The 25,124-nt window shown below is 36.3% G+C and overlaps 1 protein-coding gene across 1 annotated transcript in view; it reads right to left on the minus strand.

Moving 5' to 3' along the window:
* Window positions 1-25,124, minus strand: part of LOC103106134 (B cell scaffold protein with ankyrin repeats 1) — an 80,378-nt gene that overhangs the window by 39,155 nt on the left and 16,099 nt on the right. The window contains exon 3 of the mRNA XM_016423039.2: window positions 23,135-23,434. Coding sequence (XP_016278525.2) covers window positions 23,135-23,434 — 300 coding nt within the window. The remainder of the gene's footprint in view (window positions 1-23,134; window positions 23,435-25,124) is intronic.

Raw genomic sequence — 25,124 nt, forward strand, 5'->3', positions numbered from 1 at the left:
ATATCTAATTACATATGAGTAAACACACACCACATATGAATCTCATGCTATCTTTTGCTTTACTGCTATCCAAATTTTTATTCCCCATGAAATAGTTCTAGTGAATTTCCCTGAATAGAATGAGATCTGGCAGTCTAAGTCCATTTTCCTTTTCTTCCTCTTAATATTTTTGTTTGTTTTCTCATACTAATTCTACTCTTGCTATATCTTTCTCTCTGATTGGTGCTTTGATAGGTAATTCATTAAATCCAGAAACTGTATTTAATAGGATTAAGCATCATGGTTCAGTGGAATGAATTGTTGAGTTGTTTCAGTCATGTTCAACTGTCCATGACCCTATTTTGGGGTTTTCTTGACAAAGAAACTTGAGTGGTTTGCCATTTCCTTCTCTGGCTCATTGGACAGATGAGGAAACTGAGGCAAACAGAGTAATGTGACTTGCCCAGAATCACACATCTAGTACGTGTTTGAGGTTGGGTTTGAACTCATGAAGATGAGTCTTTCTGATTCTATTTCCAAAAATCTATCCTCTTTACCACCTAGTTGCCCTATAATAATAAGAATGACTAACATTTATATAGTGCTGTAAGGTTTGCAAAGTGCTTTACAAATATTACATTATTTAATCCTTGTGACAACCCTGGGTAAGTGTTATTATTGTCTCAATTTTATATGGGAAAATTGAGATAGACAACTGTTAAGTGACTTGCCAAGGTCATACAAGTAATGGCTGAATCTCGGTTGGAGCACAAGCCTTCCTAATTGCAGGCCCAGGACTCTTTCCATTGTATCACCTACAACAGGATTAAATAGAGAATTTGCCTCAGAAACAAGAATATTATAATACATATCCTGCTCCTGACACATTCTGCCTATGTGACTCTGGGTAAGACATGTCAACCCTCAGTGCTCTAGGCAACTTTCTAAGAATATAAGCTGTAAACAAGGTTCTAGCTTGAACTGTTAGATAGAGTTTTTATATCTATGTTACCTATTCCAAAGAAACCAAAGTCTAGTCCCCATGCCTATCTTTTTTGCTCTATATCTTATTTTAAGGATTTTTCAGTATTGTAAATATTAAATGTTTCCTCTAAAATTCTCCATATTTGTTAGTGATACTTGTTAATATTGGTATTTTCCATGGGTTTGTCTTATATTCCATTATCTTACTAAAGTCATTTATTACTCTGATAATTTTTTTAGTTGAGTTTCTTAGGTTTTTCATTATATCATCTGCCCCAAAGAGATATTTTAACCATGCCTTTTTCTTTACTTTTCATACATTGTTACTATCATTAATATTTTAAGTATGGTAGAAAAGGAATAGAACTCTGAAATTCATGTGTCTATTATACTCTAGTATGAAATCAAATACAGTTTTAATAATAATAATCAGAAAAATCAACTTAAAATTATCCCAACTTCTTATTTCATTGACTAAAATATTCAAGGACCAATTTAGGGCACTGACTGTATTCTTAAATGGTTATGCTTTCAAAGAGAATATTAGATTTTAAAGAAGGACTGGATTTGATTTCCTCAGGCTTGGACTAATGAGAAACTAAATAATAAAATAAGGGACCATCATTGACATATTTGAACATTTTTACTATGATTTTAAAAATGCTTTGGAAGAAAATGATGTTTGATTAACTTTTTGGTACATCAAAGTGAAAGAAAAAAGTTATCAAGCCAATTATCACATTCATCAACTTCAATGCCTTCCTTATTATGGAATTGTATTTTTTCTTTTCCTCTCTATAAGTAGTGATGGAGGATAAAACTGAGTGCCGTAGGACTTGTCACTACCTTTAAATAAAAAAATAACTTTGAATGGATATATCTTCTCTTATAAGAAGCTCACCAATTATGCAGATTCCTCAAATCATCACAGTTCCCATTTCCCCAAGGCACCAACTCCATCCATTTATTATTATTATTTTTAATGTTAGTGAGACAACTTTGGTGGAATTTACTTTGGAATGAAAATGCTGCTGAATGGTAGAAAATTTACATAGTGTTGCATATTCAAGACATTAAGTCAAATTAAGCAGAAGAACAGAGGCGGAGAAGGTGAAAATGTGACTAATTCACTAGAAACTGTTTTCTTTTCTGAAGCATTGACAGCAACATTTTACTTGTCAACCTCATCTTTGGCCTGTTCAAATAAGGGAATTGTTTCTGAGTTGCCCTTCTTAGAAAGAACTGAAAAGACATGTTTTAATTGTCATTAAAACAAATAAGGTGATGCAAGGTCTGTACAGTTATCTGGTTCATCAGAAAAGGTGTTAATTAAAATCAAATGTAGTTGAAAGTGAAAAATTAACTCTTTGATGCCTATCCTTTTGGATTTGCATAGAAACCAGAGGTTAGCTTAGATTAATTTATTGGTTGGAATTGTGGCACTGAATTGAACATGTTATAAAGGAGCTAATTTTCCCAGTTGGAAGTGTTTTCTTTGAGTTCTCAGGAATAGCAATATTGTTAATTCTACCAAACACATACAATATATATGTAATAACACATATATCCTTATCCTAAGAAGCCTCCCCCACTCCTTCACAGACACACTTCTGAAACATCTTGTTCAGGTCTGATCCCATTCTACTGAACCTTATGGCCACTCTGATTAATTGTTAGCACATCATCAAACACTTTAATCAACAGTGCTTCCCTTTCCTCATTTTAATGGAAATCTGGGTCTCTCATTCCAACAACACCTATCCCTTGAATATTTTCCATTGGATATTAAATTTTAACTATTCCTTTCAATTTCTGATAGGCAGGATGTAGGGCAAACTTATTCTCTGTTCCTCAATGTTAATTCCAAACCATTTCATAATCTTTCATCTTTTAAGGTCCTCACAATCTTTGTGTAATTATCATATCCCAATCCTTGTTGCAGTAATCTTACTGATCTTCCCTAGGGCACTCAAAAATATTCTTAGCAATTTTAGAAGTCAGTTCAGATCTATATCTCCTCCCCTATACCTTAGGATGTCAATATTCTTGTTAATGATTTTGCTAACTACACGATTTCTCATTTTCTTAAATTTTACTTATTTTCTTTTCTACACAAAGGAAAATTAATGTTGAATTGTATTATTTGTTAGTAATGTTTCTATGTGAAACCATTTCCTTAAACATCAAGTTTTGAAAGTTAGGCTGAAGCAGTCTAGTTTCTAAAGTTAAAGTTATTTATTCTCAGACTTCAGGGCATCTAACTAGACTGGAATCTTTTGTCTTTTGCTATAGGTTTTGAAAGGATAAAGATGCTTTTTATCTCTAAACAAGAACACACTCTCTAAGGCATTTGAAAGCAGGGAAGGTTTTCCTAATTGGAGTGAAGATCCCTCTCCCCTGTGATGAAGTAATGGGGCAGGAGTTGAAATCTCTCAGCCTATCTCCTCTTTCAAAATATCCACCAATTGGGACTACCATGGGAAAAACAAAATATGAATTGTCAGGCCAATCAGAAAGAAGAAACACCTCCGTATAAAAGAGAGAGTCATGGCTTAAGGAGTCTCTTTCTTTTAAGAGGCAGAGATGTTGGACTAATTTTTTATTAAAAGAACACATACCCTTATTAATAAATGATATTATCCTCAGAAAAATGGCCTTTTAAAATTTATTGATTATAATTCCCAGCACTACAATTCTTTGCTTCTTCAGTCATATTGGTCACACATTAGATCTCACCATCTCTTACATGCAGAGATTGTACTCTCTTACCAGTTTTCTTTTCTTCCTATTCTCCCACTTTCATACTCAATTTATTCCTCATCCTTATCATGATAAGGGAATGATCTGGTCCCTTGTTTCCCCATACTCATTTGACTAACTATGATTATATGTTCATTCACTCAGCCTTTACCTCAGTTGTGCCCTCATTGAATTCATATTTCATGTCAACAATGTCTGCCCCAAATCTTTCTTCTTTTCTTTCCCTCTTGGCTAAATTCCTATCTTTCTATGAGAATCCTTCCCTCATCTCTCTTAATGCTAGCCCCTTTCCTTTTGAGATTACTTCCAATTTGTCTTCCATGTCTCTTGCTTGTATATAATTGTTTTGCATATTATTTTCCCCTTCAGACTGTGATTCCTCAAGAGTAGGGAGGATCTTTGCCTTGATTTATCTAGCATTCAGCACAATACTTGGCACATATCAAGGGCTTAATAACAGTCACAATAACTGATATCATACATATATCATGCCAAAAAGTGATAGATTAAGAATATTTTAACTCAAAAGCACCAGCTTCAACTGAAGGGTAACAGTCCTATGTGTTCATATTAGTCATCCAGTGTCATCTCTTCTTTACACTAGTCAAGAATAAAATTTCTGAGAACACAATGTACACTATGGGAGCAAAAGATCTTATTGTTTGTTACCCAGTCACCTCTGATTCTGTTCTTCACCTCTTACCTAGACTATTGCAGTAGCTTTCTAATTGACCTCCTGGCTTCAAGTGTCTGCCTCCTATAATTCCTTATCTACTTAGTTGCTAAGGAGATTTTCCTAAAGACCATGTCTTTCCCCACAACAATAAACTTCAGTGGTTTCCTATGACCTCTCAGATGAAATATAAACTCTTCTATTTTGTATTTAAAGCCCCTTACAACCTACCTTGAAAAACAGCCTTGAACACTCAATTTGACTTTTAGTCAGTCAAACCAGGAATGCAATGACTAACTTATTAGTAATTTCATACATACCAGCATTGTGAACATGGACAATTACTTATTCTCTATGTGCCTCAGTTTCTTCAGCTATAAAATAAATGCAAATAGGGTAGATTTATTGACTTCTAGCTCTAAATGTATGATCATATAATCCTAGGATAACTTTTCAGACTTATAATTTGTTATTTTCCTTCACACATGTGAGAGGCCAGTCAAATTGTTTTTACTATTCTCCACAAATGGTACTCCAGCTCTTGACTTTAAACCTTCATAACTCTTCCTCATTCCTAGCATATAATTCCTTCTTCACCACCTTAGACTCCCTAGTTTCTTTCAAGGTGTAGCTCATATGCCCATCTTCTCTATGAAGCCTTTCCTGATTCCCTTATCTATTAGTGTCTTTTCTCTTGAAATTGCCTTATGTGTTATTTTTGGTCAGCATTCACTTGTGTCTCACTCTGTGACCCCATGGACCATAGCACTCCAGAGCTTTCTATCCCCTACTATCTCCCAAAGTCTGTCCAGGCTCATGTTCATTGGTTCTATGATACTATCTAGCCATCTCAACCTCTGCCATCTCTTATTCCTTTTGCCTTCAATCTTTCCCAACATCAGAGTCTTTACCAATGAGTCCTGTCTTCCTATTATTTCCTTTTTGTTTTCCTAGCACCATCCTTGACACATAGTAGGTATATAATAAATGCTGCTTGATTGACTGATATGATAGACCATGCACATCATGCTAGGAATTGAGCAAGGATTTGTGGGGTATGCAGCCATCAGAAATCAGCAAGCATGTGGCCCCAGAGGCAGCAATGGAGAGTCCTTCTAATTAATTCCTACTGTAGTACTGAGGCTCATTTCTGAGTCTGTCATGATTGAACCTCCAAAGAAGCACTTCCCAAACTAAGATACTGGGCTAAAAAGCCATTTCTGTAGGTCATTTCTCTCTCCTTTCAGGAACATAATTGTTACCAGTGGAAAAGAAATTGTATTTGATGATGTATTTTTAATCCTACTTTGACACAAAGGGAAATAAGTTTCATTCTGATGATGCTTCTCAAATTGAGATCCTCAGGGAATTTCTGAGGGGGCCGTAGAGACTGGGGCTGTGGCATACTTAAATAGCTACTTTGTGGAGCCCCTGCCATGAAGCTTATTAGCAAAACCGCCTCCCTCCACCTACACCATCGCCCTGAAGCCTCTTTTCCCTCCTGTTAATAGGCAGTCAATAATATTTATTGAGCACCCTAGCTCCCTCTGTGAACACTGTATGAGGTGCTTATCACCACCCACGGTTCCTTGTTTTGAGCTCACCCTATCCTTATAGCTTTTCTTCTCTCTCTCTCTCTCTCTCTCTCTCTCTCTCTCTCTCTCTCTCTCTCTCTCTCTCACTCTGCATAAAAAAGAAAACATGCTAGCTAGGAAAGATCTTATTCTAGTAATATTTCAAAGTAAAAAACAGAAATTAATTGAAAAGGCAATAAGGCTTTGTGGGTTCTCAAAAATAATTGAGAAAGGCAAGATTTGATAATGTAGACAGGCCACTTTTACTCCATGTTCTACAAAGTTCTCTTCTCTCAAGTCCCTCATTCCCTTACTTAATTGACAGTCTTGGCCTGTCAAGCTAAGGCTTTCAATCACTTTTATCCTTAACTGCCTTTACTTCTTCACATGATACTGAGTGAAGGTAGAGAAAAACATGAAAGCATGCTAAATAGGTACATTACAAATTTATGTAACACAGTTTCAATTGGACCCTCACTGTGGCGAGGCAATAATCTTTTTATATCTCCCTAAGTGGCTCACCCCCCCCCTCCACAGTAGATTTTTCAAGCTTTTCTCTTCCTCTTCAGACCTCCTATAACTCCCTCTCTTGAATCCTTTCCACTGAGAACCTTGCCTCATAGCTCATTGAAAAACCTGAGGCCATTCCCTAAGAGCTCCTTGTTTTAACTTGTTCCTGCTCTCACATCATTCAGATGCCTTCTGCTGCTATAATTCTTTAATCCTGGTCATCATGAAGAGGTGATTCTTTACATGCATGTGTTCCTATTTCATCTCATCATTTCCACTATCTGTCATCACTAGTCTCACCCCCGTTCTCTGGCTGCTTTCCTACTGCTTACAAATATGCTCAAGGTTTTACCTGTTCTCAGAAAACCCTCACTTGATTCATCCATCCATCTCAGTTAGGTGTGATCCCATATGCCTTCTCCCTTTTGTGGCTAAATTTTTTGAAAATGCCATCTACAACTAATGCTTCCATTTGTTTTCCTCTCACTTTTTTCTGAACTCTCTACAGTCTGATTCCCTAACTTATCATTCAACAGAAATTGTTCTTTCCAAAGTTATCAGTGATCTCTTAATTGCAAAATCTAATAGCCTTTTCTTATCCTTCTTGCCCTCTGAAGGCTCTTAGATGATTGATCACCATCTTTCCCTCAAAATTCCCTTTTCTCTAAGTTTTCATGACACTACTCTCTCCTTGTTCTCCTCCTACCTGTATGGCCACTATGGTCTTTTCTAGTGGATCTTTATCCTTTCTATGGAGTCTCTCAAGGTTCTTTCCTGTCTTCTGCTTTTCTTCTTGTACCATTTATTTCATGTGGTGACCTCATCAGGTCCTATGGATTCAGTTATCATCTCTATCCTGGTGATTCTTAAATCTACTTATCTAGCCCTAACCCCTTTTCTAACATTCAGCCTGGCATCTCAATATGTTCAAAGGAGAACTCATTATTTTTCTTTCTAAATCTCTTTCTGACTTCCTTATTCCTGTCAAAGGTACCACCATCTTTCTAGTCACCAAGGCTTGCAACCTACCTAGGTGTCTTCCTCAGCCCCTCACTTTTTTTCACCTTCCATGTACAATTTGTTGTCAAATCCTGTTGATTTTACTATTAAAACCTTTCTCATATATACCCCCTATTGCTCCTCTGCCACTGCCACTGCCTAGTTTCAAGACCTCGTTACCTTGTGCCTTTTGCAGTGTTTGGTTGTTCTCTGTGCCACAGGTCTATATCTCTCCAGCCCATCCTCCACTCAGCTATCAAATTGATTCTCTCAAATTTTTAATTCTGGTCATGTCACACAACACTATTCAATAAAATCTAATGACTTTTGTATTAACTCCAGGATAAAAAAATATACTTTGTTTAGCATTCAAAGCCCTTCATTCAAAGTCTTCCTCCTACTTTTTCACTTTTCTTACACTTCAGCTCTTACCTGTTCCTCATTCATTATACTTTATCAGCTGACTCCAGGTATTTTCACTGGTTGTACTATATGCCTGGAATTTTCTCCCTCTTCATCTCTTTCTCTTGGCTTTTTTCAAATCTTGGCTAAGATTCAGTCCTTTTACCATCCTGGTTGTTTCCATTTGAACATTCTCCAGTTTACTAATGTCTTCCCTAGACTATGCCACCCAGAAAAGAACAGAGAGCTCTAGGTACTCAAAGTACAGGGCAATATAATGGAATTATCCCCTCCTTATTCCTGGAAACCATAAATCACTATTTCTGTTGAACCATATAAATGGAAGTCCACTAAGTTCCCCCTGGGGCAGCTAAGTGGTACAGTAGATAAAATGCTGGACCTGGAGTCAGGAAGACATCTTCCTTAATTCAAAATCTGGCCTCAGACACTCACTGTGTGACATGGGACAAGACACTTCACACCATTTACCTCATTTTCCTTATCTACAAAGTGAACTGGAGAAGGAAATGCCAGTCACTCCCATATCTTTGCCAAGAAAACCTCAAATGGAGTCACAAAGAGTTGGACATAACTGAAAAAGTGACTCAACAATATCAGAATTTCCCCCTCACTGAGGGGAGAAATATACATATATTTCTTCCCTTCAGTCTTAGAATTAATACTAAGTATTGACTCAAAAGCAAAAGAGCAGTTGGAGTTGGGCATTTGGGGTTTAAGGGACTTGCTCAGGGTCACATAGCTAGGAAGTATCTGAGGCCAGATTTGAACCTAGGGCCTCCCATCTGTAAGCCTGGCTCTCAGTCCACTGAACCATATAGCTGCCCCTCCTTATAACTTCTCCAGGTAAAATGCTATCTAATCATGCTTTCCTTACCTTATATTTATGAAGTAAAATTTTTTTGAAACCAAATCTAAGGCTTTACTTTTTATGTTAATTTTTTTATCCCAGCAGATTCATCCCAGTGTTCCATGTAGGCAAGAGCTTCTTGTATCCATATCTTATCAGCCAGAGGGTTTGTTATCCCATCTAGCTTTCTTTGAAAATATGATGAGGAGGGCATGTAGACCCTTATTCATATCATTGGCAAAAATGCTAAATAGCACAGCGCCAAATGCAGATCACTAGAACACTCAGCTGAAGACATCTTACCATGTTGATATTCTTTGAGTCATGACATTTCACCAATTTCAAATATATGCAGTCATACCTTTGCCTGCCTTACAACTTTTCATCTTTTCCATTATGAGAGTAGGAGATACTTTGTCAAAGGCTTTGCTAAGATTTAGCAACACTATATCTCCAACTTTTCCTCATTTATCAATTTGGTGAGAAATCTCATAAAAAGGAATTAAGATTAGATTGTCAATAACTGTCCTTGTTAAAGCCCAGCTAATAATGATGATGATAATGATGATAAACTAGCATTCCTTTGTATTTTGCAAATATTATCTTTTATCCTCACAGTAACCCTGGTAGGCAGGTGCTATCATTATTCATATTTTAGTTGAGGAAACTGAGGCAAACGGAGGCTAAATAATTTGCCCAAGGTCACTCAGCTGATTAATTTCTGAGCCAGGATTCAAATCATGATCTTCTTGAATCAAAGTCTGGAACTCTAGTGTGCTAGATAGATGCCTACATAATTCCAACCCAATCTCTAAACATTTATTAATTGCATACTAAGTGCCAAGAACTGTGTTTAGTACTAGTTATGCAAAGAAACGCAAAAGACAATTCCTGTTCTCCAGGAGTTTACAACCTAATGAGGAAAATAACATACAAGAGTAGTTATAAAGGAGATGGGGAAGAAAAGGTATCCAGGATTGGAGCATGATGGATAAGTCCAGAGCAGTGCATGACATGGAAAGATGGCTGTCCTGAGCATGCCCTTAGATGGAGGTTCTGGGAAGAAATCTATCCACAGTGGCTATTGGTGAGATGAGAGTTTGGAGGGCTCATGTGATCTTTCAAGATGAAGAGGTTCCTCTGGCATAATGATGACCATAGGAGTAGACCTGAGTAGAAAATGAGATATTGCTAGTCTGGCTTCCCTCCTTCAATAGAGGTTCTAGAAACAGCTTTCTGTTCTCTACCATTTAATCAGAGGCATGAAGGAGGCTCAAAGGCAGGGGTATTGCTGAGGTGTGAGTTTTAGGGCTGAAAATATTTCTCTGTTTGTCTTGGACATCAGTTTCCTGTCAGCCATTTTTATTCTGTCCTTTTTAATTGAAGCATCATTCTCCTTGGCAGAGAAAGGAGAATTAAAATAAGTCTGGAACACCTTTGACTGTTTTCAGTCATTGTTATTATTGCTCAAACCTCCCTGAGCAGCATTCTTTCTCTGTTCTTCATCTTTTCTTAATACAGCTTTGAAAAGATCCCCAATCCCATTTTTGCTGTTCTTTGCTTTCCTCCATCAGCCTGAGACAATTCTGAACGTTAGCATTCTTGGCACTAGTCTTATATCACAATCAGGCACTACTGTGTAGCTTCTTTACTTACCTGCCCTTCAATCTGGTGAGAACCCAATATAACCACATTAGTCCCTTCAAACTTCTCTTTTTCATCTTATTGGCATTATTTCCCTTTGTGCCTTCAAATTTTATTCTTGAAAATTTTCCTTCTTTGCTAAATTCTCTTGAGGAGTCAGTGTGCTATTTTAGTATACTTGCTGGCTTTGGAGCCTGAAGACTTGGGTTCAAATATCCTTCCTGATATTTACTATGTAGGCGACTTTAGGCAAGTCATGAAACTTCCCTTAGCCACAGTTTCCTCATCTACAAAATAAGATTATTTTCATGAGATGATGTCTGATGTCTCTTGTAGCTCTAAATCGGTGTAGTAAATTAGGGGTGACCAGATGTTTGTCTTAATCTGCTCTGGCTAGAGTTCAACTCATGAACTTCAATTCTGTATTGTGGTAGCATTTGGGGAAAGAGGCTCAGCCAGATGGTAAAGTGGATAGAGTGCCAGTCCTGGGGTCAGGAGGATACATCTTGTTGAGTTCAAACCTTGTCTTGGACATTTACTAGCTGTGTGACTCTAGGCAAGTCACTTAACTCTGTTTTCCTTAGTTTCTTTTCCATAAAATGAACTGGAGAGGGAAATAGCAATCAACCCCAAAACCTTTGACAAGAAAACAAGAACCAAATGGGTTCATGGAAAGTCTGACACAACTAAAAAATGACTAAACAATAAGAACTAGAAAACTCAGCTCTGAAGTACTTAGGGTTTTGGGATGATGAAGCAAGCACTAGGTGGTCTCCTGGTGATTTGATGACTTCATAAACATGTGGGGTGAAGGGGAAGAGAGATAGAGAGCACTTTATCAAAACTGTTTTAGAGAATTATTGCACTGAATAAGGAAGAATTGCCCATTTGGAAGGCTCACTTTAACATGACTCTAGCTTTCTTTTCCATCCTTTCTCTGAGACAAGTAGTAAATAACTCAGTCTTTGAGTTTTCCCAGGAGGGGTAAGAGAAGGATAATTGCTCTGCCCCCTTACTGAAGTGGACACAGCCAAAGTGGACACATAGCAACTAGAATTGGGGCATGGCTAGGTGATCTTGAGCCAGGGTCTCCGCCTTTCCTGTTTTCTGTCTGTCCCACCCCCCTCCCAAACGTAGGTGACTGAAAATGATCCCAAGATCTTTTTAGAGGTTTTAGAAGCAGTTTTGTAAATTCAAGAGTTTCAAAGTTCCTGGATTCCTCAGTCTGTGAAGTCCATTAGTCTCACAAAATGGCACATTTTAATGTTTGAAATATCAATCTTTTTTTTTTTTAACCCTTACCTCCAAGGCAGAAGAGTGGTAAGGGCTAGGCAATGGGGGTCAAGTGACTTGCCCAGGGTCACACAGCTAGGAAGTGGCTGAGGCCATATTTGAACCTAGGACCTCCCATCTCTAGGCCTTGTTCTCAATCCACTGAGCTACCCAGCTGCCCCCTGAAATATCAATGTTATAGGAAAGCAGAATGGTTATAAATTGACTGTGATGTGTTTGCCAAAAATGGGAACCTTGTATTTTTAGCATTTCTTTTTTGTAAGGGAAATGAGTGTATCTGTTCGACTTCATACACTGGATAACTTTTAACTCTCTCTTTTGGGGTTACTCTAGAAATGGGCTAAACTTAAGCTTGAAGAAATTCTCCCTGGGGCTCTAGGATGGATGTGTGAAGAGTAAGAGAGAAGAAGACAAAAACTTGACTTGGCTGATGAGTGGGTCAGACTTGAGAGGCAGCCCATACACACAGAGAGAAAGTAGAGGGCATGTGAATTTCTGCTGGGCTCAGTAGTGGTTATATTGTTATGCTATGATCCAAAGATCCTTTGAGACCTATTCTCCTTAAATCTAGGTTGCATTTCAGACTATGCTAGTCTTATTCTCTTGCTTTAACACAAATTATAGGAGGTAATTTTGCAACAAAGTTCCTATCATTTCTACTTGAGCAACCAATTTTTGCCTATCAGTGAGAATCAAATCCAGAATAGCATTTGCTCTTTGGGGAAATCGTTCCCTTTTGGAAAGATGGAATTATCATTAAGACAAGTAACAAAGTCATTAGCTGCTCTGTTATTGGCAGAGAGAGAACTTCAGCAGATATTTGAATAACGGAAGGCCCCCGTTACTCCTCCATCATGCCATCATGACCTGATGCCCCATTATTTTCCTCTTGCTGTTTAGGCAGCCTCTGGTATACTCTGATGATAGAATTGCTTCTGCTCTTTTGGTTTAGATTTGTGTATTCAATAGGAACAGAGAGCTCCTGGATTCAATATTAGGTCTGGAGTCAGGAAGATTATGTTCAAATCCTGCCTCAGATACTTACTAGCTGTGTGGCCCTGGACAAGGCACTTAACCCTGCTTGCCTACATTTCCTCATCTGTAAAAATGGGAATAATAATAGCATCTACCTCCCAGGATTGTTGGGAGGATTACATGAGATAATAATTGCAAAGCATTTAGCACAGTGTTTGCATATAGTTAGCTTTCCTTATTTTAAGTTGCTGTCTTCCTTGCAACTTAAAGTCTTTCTTTCCCCATTTAATTATCTAACAACAGAAGATTCTAGAGCGATTCCAGAAAATTTACCCCTCTCTTTTCCCCAGCATCCCATAGACTAAAATTCTCTAGTTGTTTCTATTCCGGAAAAAAAAATTGAAGACTTTCAAGAAAGAAATCTGAAGGTATGAAAAGAAATAATTTCAATGTGGAATTATCTTCACTACTGAGGAATTGAGTAAGTAGTGCAGGGTCACATCTAGTATGTTTCAAATGGGTGACCTAAACTCAAATTTCTCTTCCTTCAAGATCAATTCTTGACTCCTTAAAACATGTAGTTAAAAAGGAGCTCAAGGGCGTTTGTATGCCTTTTAGGAAAAAATGCAAGAATAGAAAAAAAAAAACCCTTAAATTGCTTAGATTCCAGGAAAACTAAGACTGCTCAAACAATGGATTGTTTGAAGACATTTAATTTAGTTCGTTTCCTTATATAACAAAAATTCCTTAATTTAAACTGAGAGGTGCCATAGTATAGGAGATAGAGTGCTGGACTTGGAGTCAAGAAGATCATAGGATCCTAGAGATACTAAATGAGAAGGGATCTCAATGACCATCAATACCATTATTTTACAAAGAGGGAAACTGAGACTGCAAGAGGTTTAATGACTTGTCCACAAAGGTGGAAGAGGCAGAATTGAAATTCAGGTCCTCTGATTTTAAGACTTCTTTTCTACCTTTGTGATCCAGGATAAGTTACTAACTTCTCACAGCTTCAGTTTCCTAAATTATCAAATAAGGAGGTTGGACTTAATAAAGTTTAAGGTCTCTTCAAGATTAAAACTCTGAAATCCTGTATTCTTTTCACTATGCCACATTGCCTCTGAGTTCATAACATGTTTTTAATTTTTACTGAGTGTCTGTCTATGTTAAGGCACTTACTGAAAAATGTTTGCCACATTTACAAATTTTTAGAAATAATAGACATAATAACACCATGATATAATTTCAAATATCTTGAGAAATCTTCTCGGCCTTACTCTGAAAATGGAAATGAATCACCACAGAATATTAAATAGAGAAAAATCATTGTATACTTGGAAAAAAAGCTGATCTTGGTTTGAGTCCCAATTCTACAACTTCCTACCTATCCGACCATGGAAGAGAGCCTCAGCTTCTTCTTCTTCAAAATGTAAATATTAATGCTTGTATTGTGTATCTTGCTGGGTTATTATATAAATATTGGCTTAAAGCCATTTTTCCAGAGAATTTTCCAAGTGTGTCATTTTTTAATGTTTCTAGTAAAAAGGCAGGGTCAATCCTATTTTGAGGTGAGGACCAGAAGATTTAGAAGCAGGAAAGAAATGGGACAACTATGCAATGATCCTACTTGTTTTAGGAATGATCTATGGGAGAATGGGTGGGAGGAAGAATAGGGGAGAAAGTGGTTTCTTCTGAGAACTCCCTCAGTAGTTTCATCTGGGAAAGGAGAGAGTTAAAGGAAAATTTTAACCATTTGCTCTAGAAAATGATAGATAAATTTAATCTCTTGTTGTCATGGAAATATAATAATCATTGGCATGGAAGAATAGGTACAGAAACTGAATGATTTTGACAAGGACTCACAGCTGGACACTAGAATCCATGACTCAACTTCCCTCCACTTGACCATCGTTCTTTCCTAAATAACACAGGAAATATTCCTTCCTGGCCCAATTGTATGGTATGAATGAATTTTCCGAAGGGCTTCAATAAGGTCCCCTTTTATTTTTCATATTTTGATTGCATTCTACTCGGTCAATTATAAGTATGAGTGAATTGCATGTGGAACATTTCCGAACATCACTGAGTTGCACTTGACATTTTGGGGTCCTGATAGCTGAGCTACTTTTGGAAAGGTTTGTTGTACTCCAAATGCCAAGGGTAATTAAGCAGCAATGGAGAATGGAAAAGGAAGTCATATTGTACCCTAAATTGGTCACATTGCCCCTCAGGAAGTGACCTTGTTTTTTAAAAAAATCATTTATGAGGAAAATAAGAATTCACAAATTGAAAGATATGGCTGGATAGATGTTTATATAGCACACAGTTTTACTAACTCCACTCCATATTAGGTACAAATTTCTATCCATTGTCTTCAGTTTTTCTTAAACTCAGAGTATATTACTTGAAAATGCCTTAATTTTTGCTCATTTCCTCATTGTCTTTAAGTTATACTATAGGTGGAGGAGGAAGGAGAAAGGAGAAAGAGAGAAAAAAGATAATGGGATATTGGATAACTGAGGCTTATTGTTAATGGTGGTTTCATAAACAAACAATATTTCTTGATTATATTATTGAAAAACAAAAGATTAGATTTACAGAAAGAAAATTGAAGTATAAAATTCAAAATCCTTGCCTTTTTACAAACAAAAGGAAATGAACTTACTTTTTCCTTTTGCTTCAACAATAAACCTTTTTGGGAGTGTAAGGGGGAGAAAAGCCATCCTTTAGCTCTCTTATGTTCTTGAGTTAAATGAAGTGGTTTAGAATGCTAGATAATCCACCAGTGGGATTCTAGGTTATTCTATTTAGCCTTTTCTCCAAAGCTGCAATGGGGAGCAGGGAATTACTTAAGGCATTTAGAGCTAGATAGGACCCTTAAACATTCTGGCTAACCCAACAAGTCCTTGAGTTATATACAAGTTGAGAACTTGGGTTCTCAACTTGGGATTTTGGAACTTTTCTTCTAATATTTTAATAATTCTATTTTAATATAATTGATTTCTTTGTGAGCCTATTTTTATTTGATACATTAAAAGCATTGATCTAATATGGGATCAACAGTCTTTATCAGACTGCCAAAGGGATCTGTGATGCAAAATGGTGAAGAATTCCTGTTCTTTACCAAAGCCATAGTTTCTTGTTCTTCTTCAATTTTCAATCCAGCTTTTACCTTAAACTATTACTTTATTAATTTCCATTCTTTTTATTTTTTCCCATCTTCTTCAGTCTTGAACGTTTGGAAAAATAGTAGCTACCACCAAATAAATCTCTTTGTACTGATATTTAAAGTATTTCTAGTCTCTCCTGGGAGAGCACAAAGGAACTAGGAAATGATCTAGCAGAGTTATTTTATCGTTGTGTTCTCATTTCTATTTCACCTTTTGATTCTTTGATTTCCTTCCTGAGCTACATTCTTGGAGGTCTGCCCTAATGTTGTAGACATATGTGAGATATCAAGGAGTCAATGTATATCCAGTGGCTATGTAGTCCAACTTATAGTTGGAAAATAATTCCCTCTACAAAGTACTCAACAAAGTTTTATCCAATTTTTGCCTGAAGACCTCCAATTAAGGAAGGACCCAGTGAAAGAGACCCTCATCCTTTTATTGCTCCCCTTTCTCTCACTGCTTTAGAGTATATAAACCCTTGAGATATCTCTCTAGCTTTATGACATTTTTTTCTGTCCCAACAAGACCGGTGCTGATTCATGCTTCTTAATTGAATGAGTGGCTTTCTGGGAAACTGGTAAATCTATTTCACAGAGCTGCCAAAGCTTTGGAGGAAAATTAGAGAGATGTGCTATAAAATGCCTACATGCTGAAAGAAAAAAAGGCTATTAAGTATTAAGAAAGTTGTTGATGAAGAAAAATATATAACATTATGAGAACAGCATGACCAACAATAATATAATGAAAATTAGATGAATGAAAATATAGCCTTTTTGGGAAGTAATATAGCTTACTGAGGGAAAAAAAAGAGCAATAAAATTTGATTCTAGAAATTCTAGCTTTAGTTTATTTGCTGCTACTGATTTTTAACTTGTTGCCAGGTACTTACATCTCAGACATATGGATGATGCAGTGGATACAATGTTGGGTCACAGAGACAGGAAGACCTGAATTCAAATTTGGCCTCAAATACTTCTTAGCTATATGGCCTTGGACATGCTACTTAACTGCCTCAGTTTCCTATTTTGTAAAATGCATTGAAAATGGAAATGGCGAACAATTCCATTATCTTTGCCAGGAAAACTCAAATGGACAAATGGAGTCATGAAGGGTGGAACACAACTGAAATGGCTGAACAAAAACAGTAACGAATTCTCATTTCTATCGATAGAATTGGTTAAAAAAACAACAAAAAAACAACCCAAACTGCCTTTCAAAGAGAAGACTTGGAGGATGGGCCTGATAATTGATTTTAAGAATTCACAGGGCTGTCACTGAAAAGAGAGATGAGACTTGTTCTGTTTGGCCCCAGAGGTATGGAAATTATAAAGGAGCAAATTCAAGAGAGAAAAAACCCAACAAAACAGCCTAACAATTACAGTTGTAGGAAAAGGGAACAAATGAGCAATCTGTAATTGGTTTCTCCATTAGTTTCATGAGAATCCATCTAAATCTGAGATGCTTTGCTTCCTGGACTTGAATTTTTATATTTTGAAATGGAAATCAGTATGACAGTGATACTGTCCACCTGATAGATATATTATAAGAACAAAAGAAATAAAGTATTCTATAAATCTATATAGGAATTTTATAAATCAGTGATTCAAGCCAGTCTTGAAGTCAAATTGTATCCTAGATACTTGAGGGGAATGTGAACATGGACAAGTCAGTTAACTTCTGTATGCATTAATTTTCCCAATTGTAAAATGGAGATGATGGTGATACTTATATTAACTCCTCGTCAGTGGTGTTGTGAACAAAGTACTTTGCAAAACTTAAAGTTCTTTATAAATGTGAATCATTAGTAAGGTGTGCATTACTCTTCAAATTTTTTTCTTCTTTTATTAGAAAATAAATAAGCATCACCATAGGAAAGCTCAAGAAATAGGATTCTGAAATTTTAAACGTCTGGTATGTGAAGTTGTTTTTTTTTTTTAAGTGCATGTTAAATTTAACAAGGGCTGAAATTTTCCTCTTGATTCTTCTCTCCCTCTTAATTCCTTAAAAATGCTTTATTGGTGTTCTCCTTCTCTCTCCCTTGTACTCTTTTTGCCTCTTTGTCCCTTTCTCTTCCTCCTTCCCCCCTCTTCCTTCCTTCCTTCCTTCCTTCCTTCCTTCCTTCCTTCCTTCCTTCCTTCCTTCCTTCCTTCCTTCCTTCCTTCCTTCCTTCCTTCCTTCCTTCCTTCCTTCCTTCCTTCCTTCCTTCCTTCCTTCCTTCCTTCCTTCCTTCCTTCCTTTCTTTCTTTCTTTCTTTCTTTCTTTCTTTCTTTCTTTCTTTCTTTCTTTCTTTCTTTCTTTCTTTCTTTCTTTCTTTCTTTCTTTCTTTCTTTCTTTCTTTCTTTCTTTCTTTCTTCCTTTCTTCCTTTCTTCCTTTCTTCCTTTCTTCCTTTCTTTCTCTTTGTCTCCCTCTTCATCCTATCTTCCTGTCTGTCTCTTCCTCTCTCCCCCCTTTTCCTTCTCTTGACTCCTCTTTATCTTATTTTCTTTCTCTTCTCTTCCTTCCTTCTTTTCTCTCCCCCTTTTCCCTTTATGTCCCCATCTCCTTTTTTTCTTCTTCTTTACCTTCTCTGTCTCTTTGTCCCTGCCCTCTCTCCTTCTCTCTTTCACTTTTTATAACAGTTACATTATTTTTTTATATTGGAAACTTACTTCTATAGAAAATAAAACCTTGTTACATTTTACTTAATTATACCTTTTCCCACTCCAGGGAAATGTATGCTTCAGGTCAAATAAGATCCTCTTAATTACATTGAGTCATAATGCAATATAACATAGTAAATCTTTCATATGAGGGTCATTGTTTACCATCTCCTATCTTCCTCCCCTTCTCCTACCCCCAACCCAAAGAAAAGGCTTTATTCTGAGAATGTGCTACTAGAAAAGGACTTAGATTGTGTAGTGAGCAAGTGAAAGTATGAATGTATTTTGGTGAAAGAGAGAAAAATGTGAGTTCATAATAGTAAGTATTTTCAAATATGTTCCATCCCATAAAAATAATGTTGTCTAAAACAAAATTAATTCTGGAGTTTTTTAAGAAATCAAGTGATTTCTTAAAGTCATAGTACTTAGTACTTGAATTTCTAAATAGTAGAAATTTAGTAAATTTGAACAAATTTCTTTTTTAAATATTATCTATATTTTGTTATATTTATTTAGTTAAATATTTCTCAATTACATTTCATTTGAAAATTTTTATTTAATTAATTAATTTAGAATATTTTCCTACGGTTATATGATTCATGTTCTTTTCCTCCCCTCCTCCCATCCCCTTCTTATAGCCAATGAACAAAAACAGATTTCTAAGGTAGTTGGGGCCAGCGATTTCCACTTCAAGACAGTAGTGTAGAAGAGGGAAGCCTTGCCCAGGAGTTAGGAGATTTGAGTTCTAATCCCTGGCTCTGCTATGAGTTAGCAGTTTGATCTTATTTTCAGTTTTTTCATCTGTGAAATAAGTGGATTGGATGAAGTGATTTCTTAATTCTACAGTCTATAAAGTCCAGATCCTCAAGTAGTTTGTATTTGAATAAAGATGGTACTATATATAAGTATAATACAAAGGGGGAGGGAGAATTATATACAGTGGCCAATTTGGGAAAGCTTTACAAATGAGGAAATATGTGAGCTGAGTCTTGAATAAAGGAAAGAAATTCTTTATTTGGGAAGCCTGTAGAGATATGTCAATGTCATCTATATAAGACTTTAGTTAATAACTTTTCTCTTGTATAGGTCACTAAATGTTCTTAGTACTCCAGAAGGTTTACCCTGAGCCTTTATGATTACTTAAAATCCTGGAAATATTAGCTCAGGGGTATATTGATTTTTATTTGCTTTTTAACTTATAATTAGAAAGCTCCATTAATGCAATTGTAGTATTGTATTTAGTGATCAGCATTAACAAAACTATGAAATAGCTGAGAGATCAAGATATGGATTTAGAATCTCTAAGAGCATCATCCTAAGGGATGGGTAAATCTGCTGGAATTAACTAAATACAGCTTCCCTGAGCTTTAACTAACCATGATCCTTTTAATAATTATAAATGTCATAGAAAAAGCTTTGGAAAAAATTATGATTCTATATTTAGAAACCAGGACACTTTTTGCTTTAACATGGGAATCAAAATATATAGGGCTGCTTTTCCCAGCCTCAAATGAAACCATGGTCTTGTGAACTTTTTAGGTTTTCTACTAAGACGTGCTTAAATTAAATATATATGAAATGTATGCTGCCTGCTAAAATTCTACTTAATAATGTAATCATGACTTGGAGTAAATCTGATTTCTTGATGGTCATGTCAGAGAACAATAAAAGAATCAAGATCTTAGCTCAGATCATTCTGATTTCAACTCCATCACTTTTTCCACTGACCTACCTCCTAACCATTTATTTACTTTGATTTTATTATTGTGAAAGTAATTTCTTAATGACAGTGTTTTGAAAAGCAATTAAATACCAAGCCTTCATCAGTGATTTTTCAATTGGTAACCTGCTTTAAAAAAGGCAAAAACTATTCCTTTGGCATTTCAGTTTGGAATATTTTTATAAGAATAATTAAATTGCTTATTTCTGAATTCTGAATGTTTTTTTTTCTTTAAACATCAAGAATATTTCACTGGCTTCATCCTTTATTTTTTTAAACCCTTACCTTCTTTTTTTAGAAACAAATACTAATTATTGGTTCCAAGATAAAAGAGAGGTAAGGAATAAGGGTTCAGTGACTTGCCTAGGGTCACACAAGTAGGTAGTATCTGAGGAAGATTTTATCCAGGAACTCACATCTTTAGATCTGGCTCTCAATACACTGAGCCACCTTAGCTGCCCCTTCATGTTTATTTTTCTTCTTTGAAGAAACATTTCTAACACCACACTGTGGTCTTAGTGAACTTTCTCCTGACTGACATAAAAAAGAATCTGTTTTATAAAAAAGTATTATATATTTGCACATTGCCTCATTTGCCAATTGGTACCTGATAATAAATAGACACAAAGATCATGGCCAGCAATTGCAAGTAATTCCTCCTACCTAGGTGTGTGTTTGTGGCATTCTGTGACCCAATAAATTAACCGAGATTTTGGCATGTTCACATATACCATGGTGACATTGGATGTAATTCATTTTGTCAATCAAGAGTAGAGTCTTAAGGTTTATTTAAGAAGAAAGAACATTTGGCTTGTAAATGGACTAAAATTTGTTGCAGACTACTCCACATACTGGTCTTAGAAAATACTCATCTAGAGTAGAATGAGAAATATGCTTTGTGAAGAATTTCTAGGAGGCTGCTAAAAATAACAATAGGCAGTGTCCTGTAGTGGAGAGAGCCAGGTTGTGACCCTGGGCAACCCCCTGAGCAGGCCACTTAACTCAATGATTATAAATTGCAAAGCAGGTGCTGATCTGAATTGGTAGGGGGGGTTTCTTCATTAGGAATTCTCCTATGCCAGTGCAATCATTGGTCTTGTTAAACAAAAAAGAAACAATAGTTCATATTTCCTCCCTATTGCTTCTTCCTCACAAAACTCTATGAAATATGTAGTACAATTATTCTTATCAAGTGCCCATTTGGACACAGCTAATGGATGCCAGATTTTAATACAATCTCCCAGACTTCAGAGCAGGACATACAACCTGGCACTTTTTCTAACCTTGTCTTCACCATTGCTTCATCTCTCTCATTCCTTTCGTTTTATGCAGGTGTTTTCCTTTCTCAAAACTTTATTTCTGACCTAAATTTTCAGCTGTTATCTGTCTATTGCTTTAGACACATATATACAGACATTTATACACATTTACCAGCATACTTATATAGATGTGCAAATACTTATATCTCTATCCACATACACACATGGATGTATATGCACATATATTGATATATCTATCTATGTCTAACCCCCACACATATATTTGCATATAGCTACCTATCAATATCAACGTGTATATATCTATACATCTATACACACACATATATATACAGTGATAGACCCACCTATTGATATCTATATATCTATATCTCTATACACATGCATAGATACACACATCTATCTCTATCCATCCTTCCATCTATCCATCTATCTATCTGTCTGTCTGTATAGCTTTCTGTCTATCTGTCTATCTGTCTACTTATCCCTAATAGAATGTAAGTTCTCTAAGGGCAAGGACTTTCTTGCCTTTGTCTATTTATACCCTGTACTCAGCACAGTGCCTGGCACATAGTGAGTACTTAATACATGCCCTTTTACTTATTCATTCTTCAAAAAATTCATATTTACTCTTTAATCAAAAGTCATTTTTCCCTCCTGTGAATTCCTATGGCACCCACTTTGCATCTCATTTGTCACAATCTACCTTATATTAGAGTTATTTGTGTATTCATTTTCCTTTCCTACAAGATTATAGCTACTTGGGAGCAAGGACCGTGCCTTATTCAGTTTTGTTTCTCCCATTTGGCTGAGTGCCTTGCATAGAGTAAGAATTCAATAAATATTTCTTCAATGACTAAATGAATGTTTGGAATTTGCCAACTATTACAAAACAAACTGGTGGAAAGCACCAAATTAACACCACTAGAGAATGGTATCAACAAAAAGAAAAATCTCACCATTCCAGGTGATCTCATCTCACAGGGGAGCTAGACGGTCAAAAGCTATGGGAATTTCTAGGTTTGTTTTCAATTAATAGGAATAAATGAAAGAAGATGGGAAACTAAGGTGGAGTAAACAGTTCCAGCGAAAGAAACACTCCCCACCTTCTACCTCTCAAACACACACACCCACACTCACTCACTCACTCACTCACTCACTCCCTTGTTACTATGGAGGAAATATTACCAAAATGTGATTAGCCTGATTTGCTTCAAATTGCTTAAGATTTTAAAATGATCTAAAATAATGGAACTAGCCACAATAATTAGATTTATAAGACGTCTAGAAGAGGATACAAAGAGAAAAGTGCCCTTAAGTTCCTTAGCTATTTTTTTACTGAGTTTGTGGACAATAAAGTAGTATAATTTATTCTACTTGTGTCGTGTAAGTAGATCAGAACTTAATTCTCTGCTATCTTCTGTGGAATTATGTTCCATGGTTGATTTATTAAAAACAATCCCTTCTGAATGAAGAATTAGCATTAGAGTCTAATCAGTTAACCTTGTTTTTCTTCTTCATTGTGTTTCTGAAAAGAACTAAATGGAGCATAAATTGCCATTTTCCCTCATTACCCCACAAATCCCCAGGACCAGGAATTATTCCCCTTACATAGACACACACACAGACATACACACAGGCATGCCCACACATTACACATTACCTTGAGCTATATAAGGTGTGGTCTCTTCTCTAATGGGAACACTTTTTGGTCTTGGGGCTGGGGCTGGAGGTCTGTTGATAATAAAAGACCTGTTCCCTATCTTCTTCTTTATACTCCCATTGGCCAAGATTATGTCATATTCATTCTCATCGATTTCTGCAGAGGTATAAGGGTCTTCTTCCTCCTCTTCCTCCTCCTCTTTCTTCTCCTTCTCCCTTCTTGGATCACCTTCTGCCTCCTTTTTAGCTCCAAGTTCACACCAGCTCTGTCTTCCTTCACTTTGTCCTTCTGGTATTTTCCCTGCCATAGAATAATTAGGATGTTTAGTCTTATGGTTCATACAGTGTGATTAATACCTATTACATGCATATTATATATATATATATATATATATAATTCCACAAATAGTTTACTTTAACACTACATGGAACAATAGAAGAGAGTGTCAATCAGTCAACTAACAATTCTTGGACTCTCACTTTGTGTCAGTCACTGGGCTAAGCAGTGGGTGGAAATACAAAGAAATTAAAATACATGGTTCTTCCCCTCAAGGAACTCACTTTTCAGTGGTGGTGGTGGGGTGACAAAAGACAAATATCTGGGTACATACATACAAAATCTATGCAGACCAAATGTCAGAGAGAAGGGTCTAGCAGTTGACATTGGGACTGAATGCAGGAAAGGTGGAACTAATGTTGAGTCTTGAAGGAAGTCAAAGAAGTAAGCAGATAGTGAAGAAGAGGGAAAAGATTGGGAAATATAATATAACATCTAATTATAAACAAGCCACCAGTTTTTCTTCATTGTAGAGTATATGAAGGGCAGAAAAGGACAAGACACATTTAAGGGTAGCAAAAGGTCAGGTACCGAAGGGCTTTCCAAGCCAAACTGAACATTTTATATTTGATCCTCTAGGTAAAAGGGAACTGTGGGAGTTTATATAGTGGGGGCATGGGGACATGGCACAGAATAAGACCCTGACTTCAGGAAGATCACTTTGGTTGCAAAGATCTCATTGAGGGATGGATTGGAATGGAGAGAGACAAGGCTATTGTAGTAGTGGAGTTGTGCCCCTGTAAAATGGGGGTAAAATATCTCTATCTTTGAGAATTGTATGAGAATGGAATGGTAAGTGCAGTTAACAGAGAGGCATTTTAGAAGGCATAAATCTTGGTTTTACAAAATGTCTATAAGGAGCAATATACAAATTGTTATCTCTAATGATCAGGTTGCTATTGGGGCTTGAACTGATTCTAATAACAATTAATTCATGCATAGCTGGACCCAACTAAGAAAGCAATAAGACCAACTGCTTTTAGTTGAAAGGTACCTATGAAGGGTCAGGTTTTTAATATATTCAAAATGTGTTTTTTTTGTCTGCAGGCAATTAAAATTCTTTGCCTGATCTTGTGATTGTCATTTTTGAATGGATATGTTCCAGATACTTTCCATTATAGGTAAATTATACTATAAAGTCAAAAACAGAAAGACCTTTTGATAATTCTGATTTTTCATGCACAACTTCAGACTATATTTACATGTGAAATGGATAGAGTAAAAGTATGAGGTAATGGAAAAGCAGAGGATTTAGGGACAGAAGGGGCACCTAGATGGGACAAAGATGGCAAGGCTTCTAGTCAGGAAGACTTCTTTTCCTGAGTTAAAGTCTGGCCTCAGACACTTACTAGGTGTGTGACCCTGGGCAAGTCACTTACTTTTTTCCCTTAGTTTCTTCATTTATGAAATGAACTGGAGAAGGAAATGACAAAATAGTCTGGTATCTTTGCCAAGAAAACCCAAATAGGGTTATGAAGAGTCAGACATGACTAAACAATTATAATATTAGGTAGTTGTTCTGTTGGTGGGAGGTTTCTCAGCTAAATCCCATCATTTTACAAGTGAAGAAACTGAGGCTTAGGTAAGGAAGTGACTTAACCAGGGTCAAACAGGAAACATCAGAAGTAGAATTTGGCAGTTTCTTTGCCTCTAG

The sequence above is a fragment of the Monodelphis domestica genome, chromosome 6, assembly GCF_027887165.1.
Source record: "Monodelphis domestica isolate mMonDom1 chromosome 6, mMonDom1.pri, whole genome shotgun sequence".
Lineage (NCBI taxonomy): Eukaryota > Metazoa > Chordata > Mammalia > Didelphimorphia > Didelphidae > Monodelphis > Monodelphis domestica.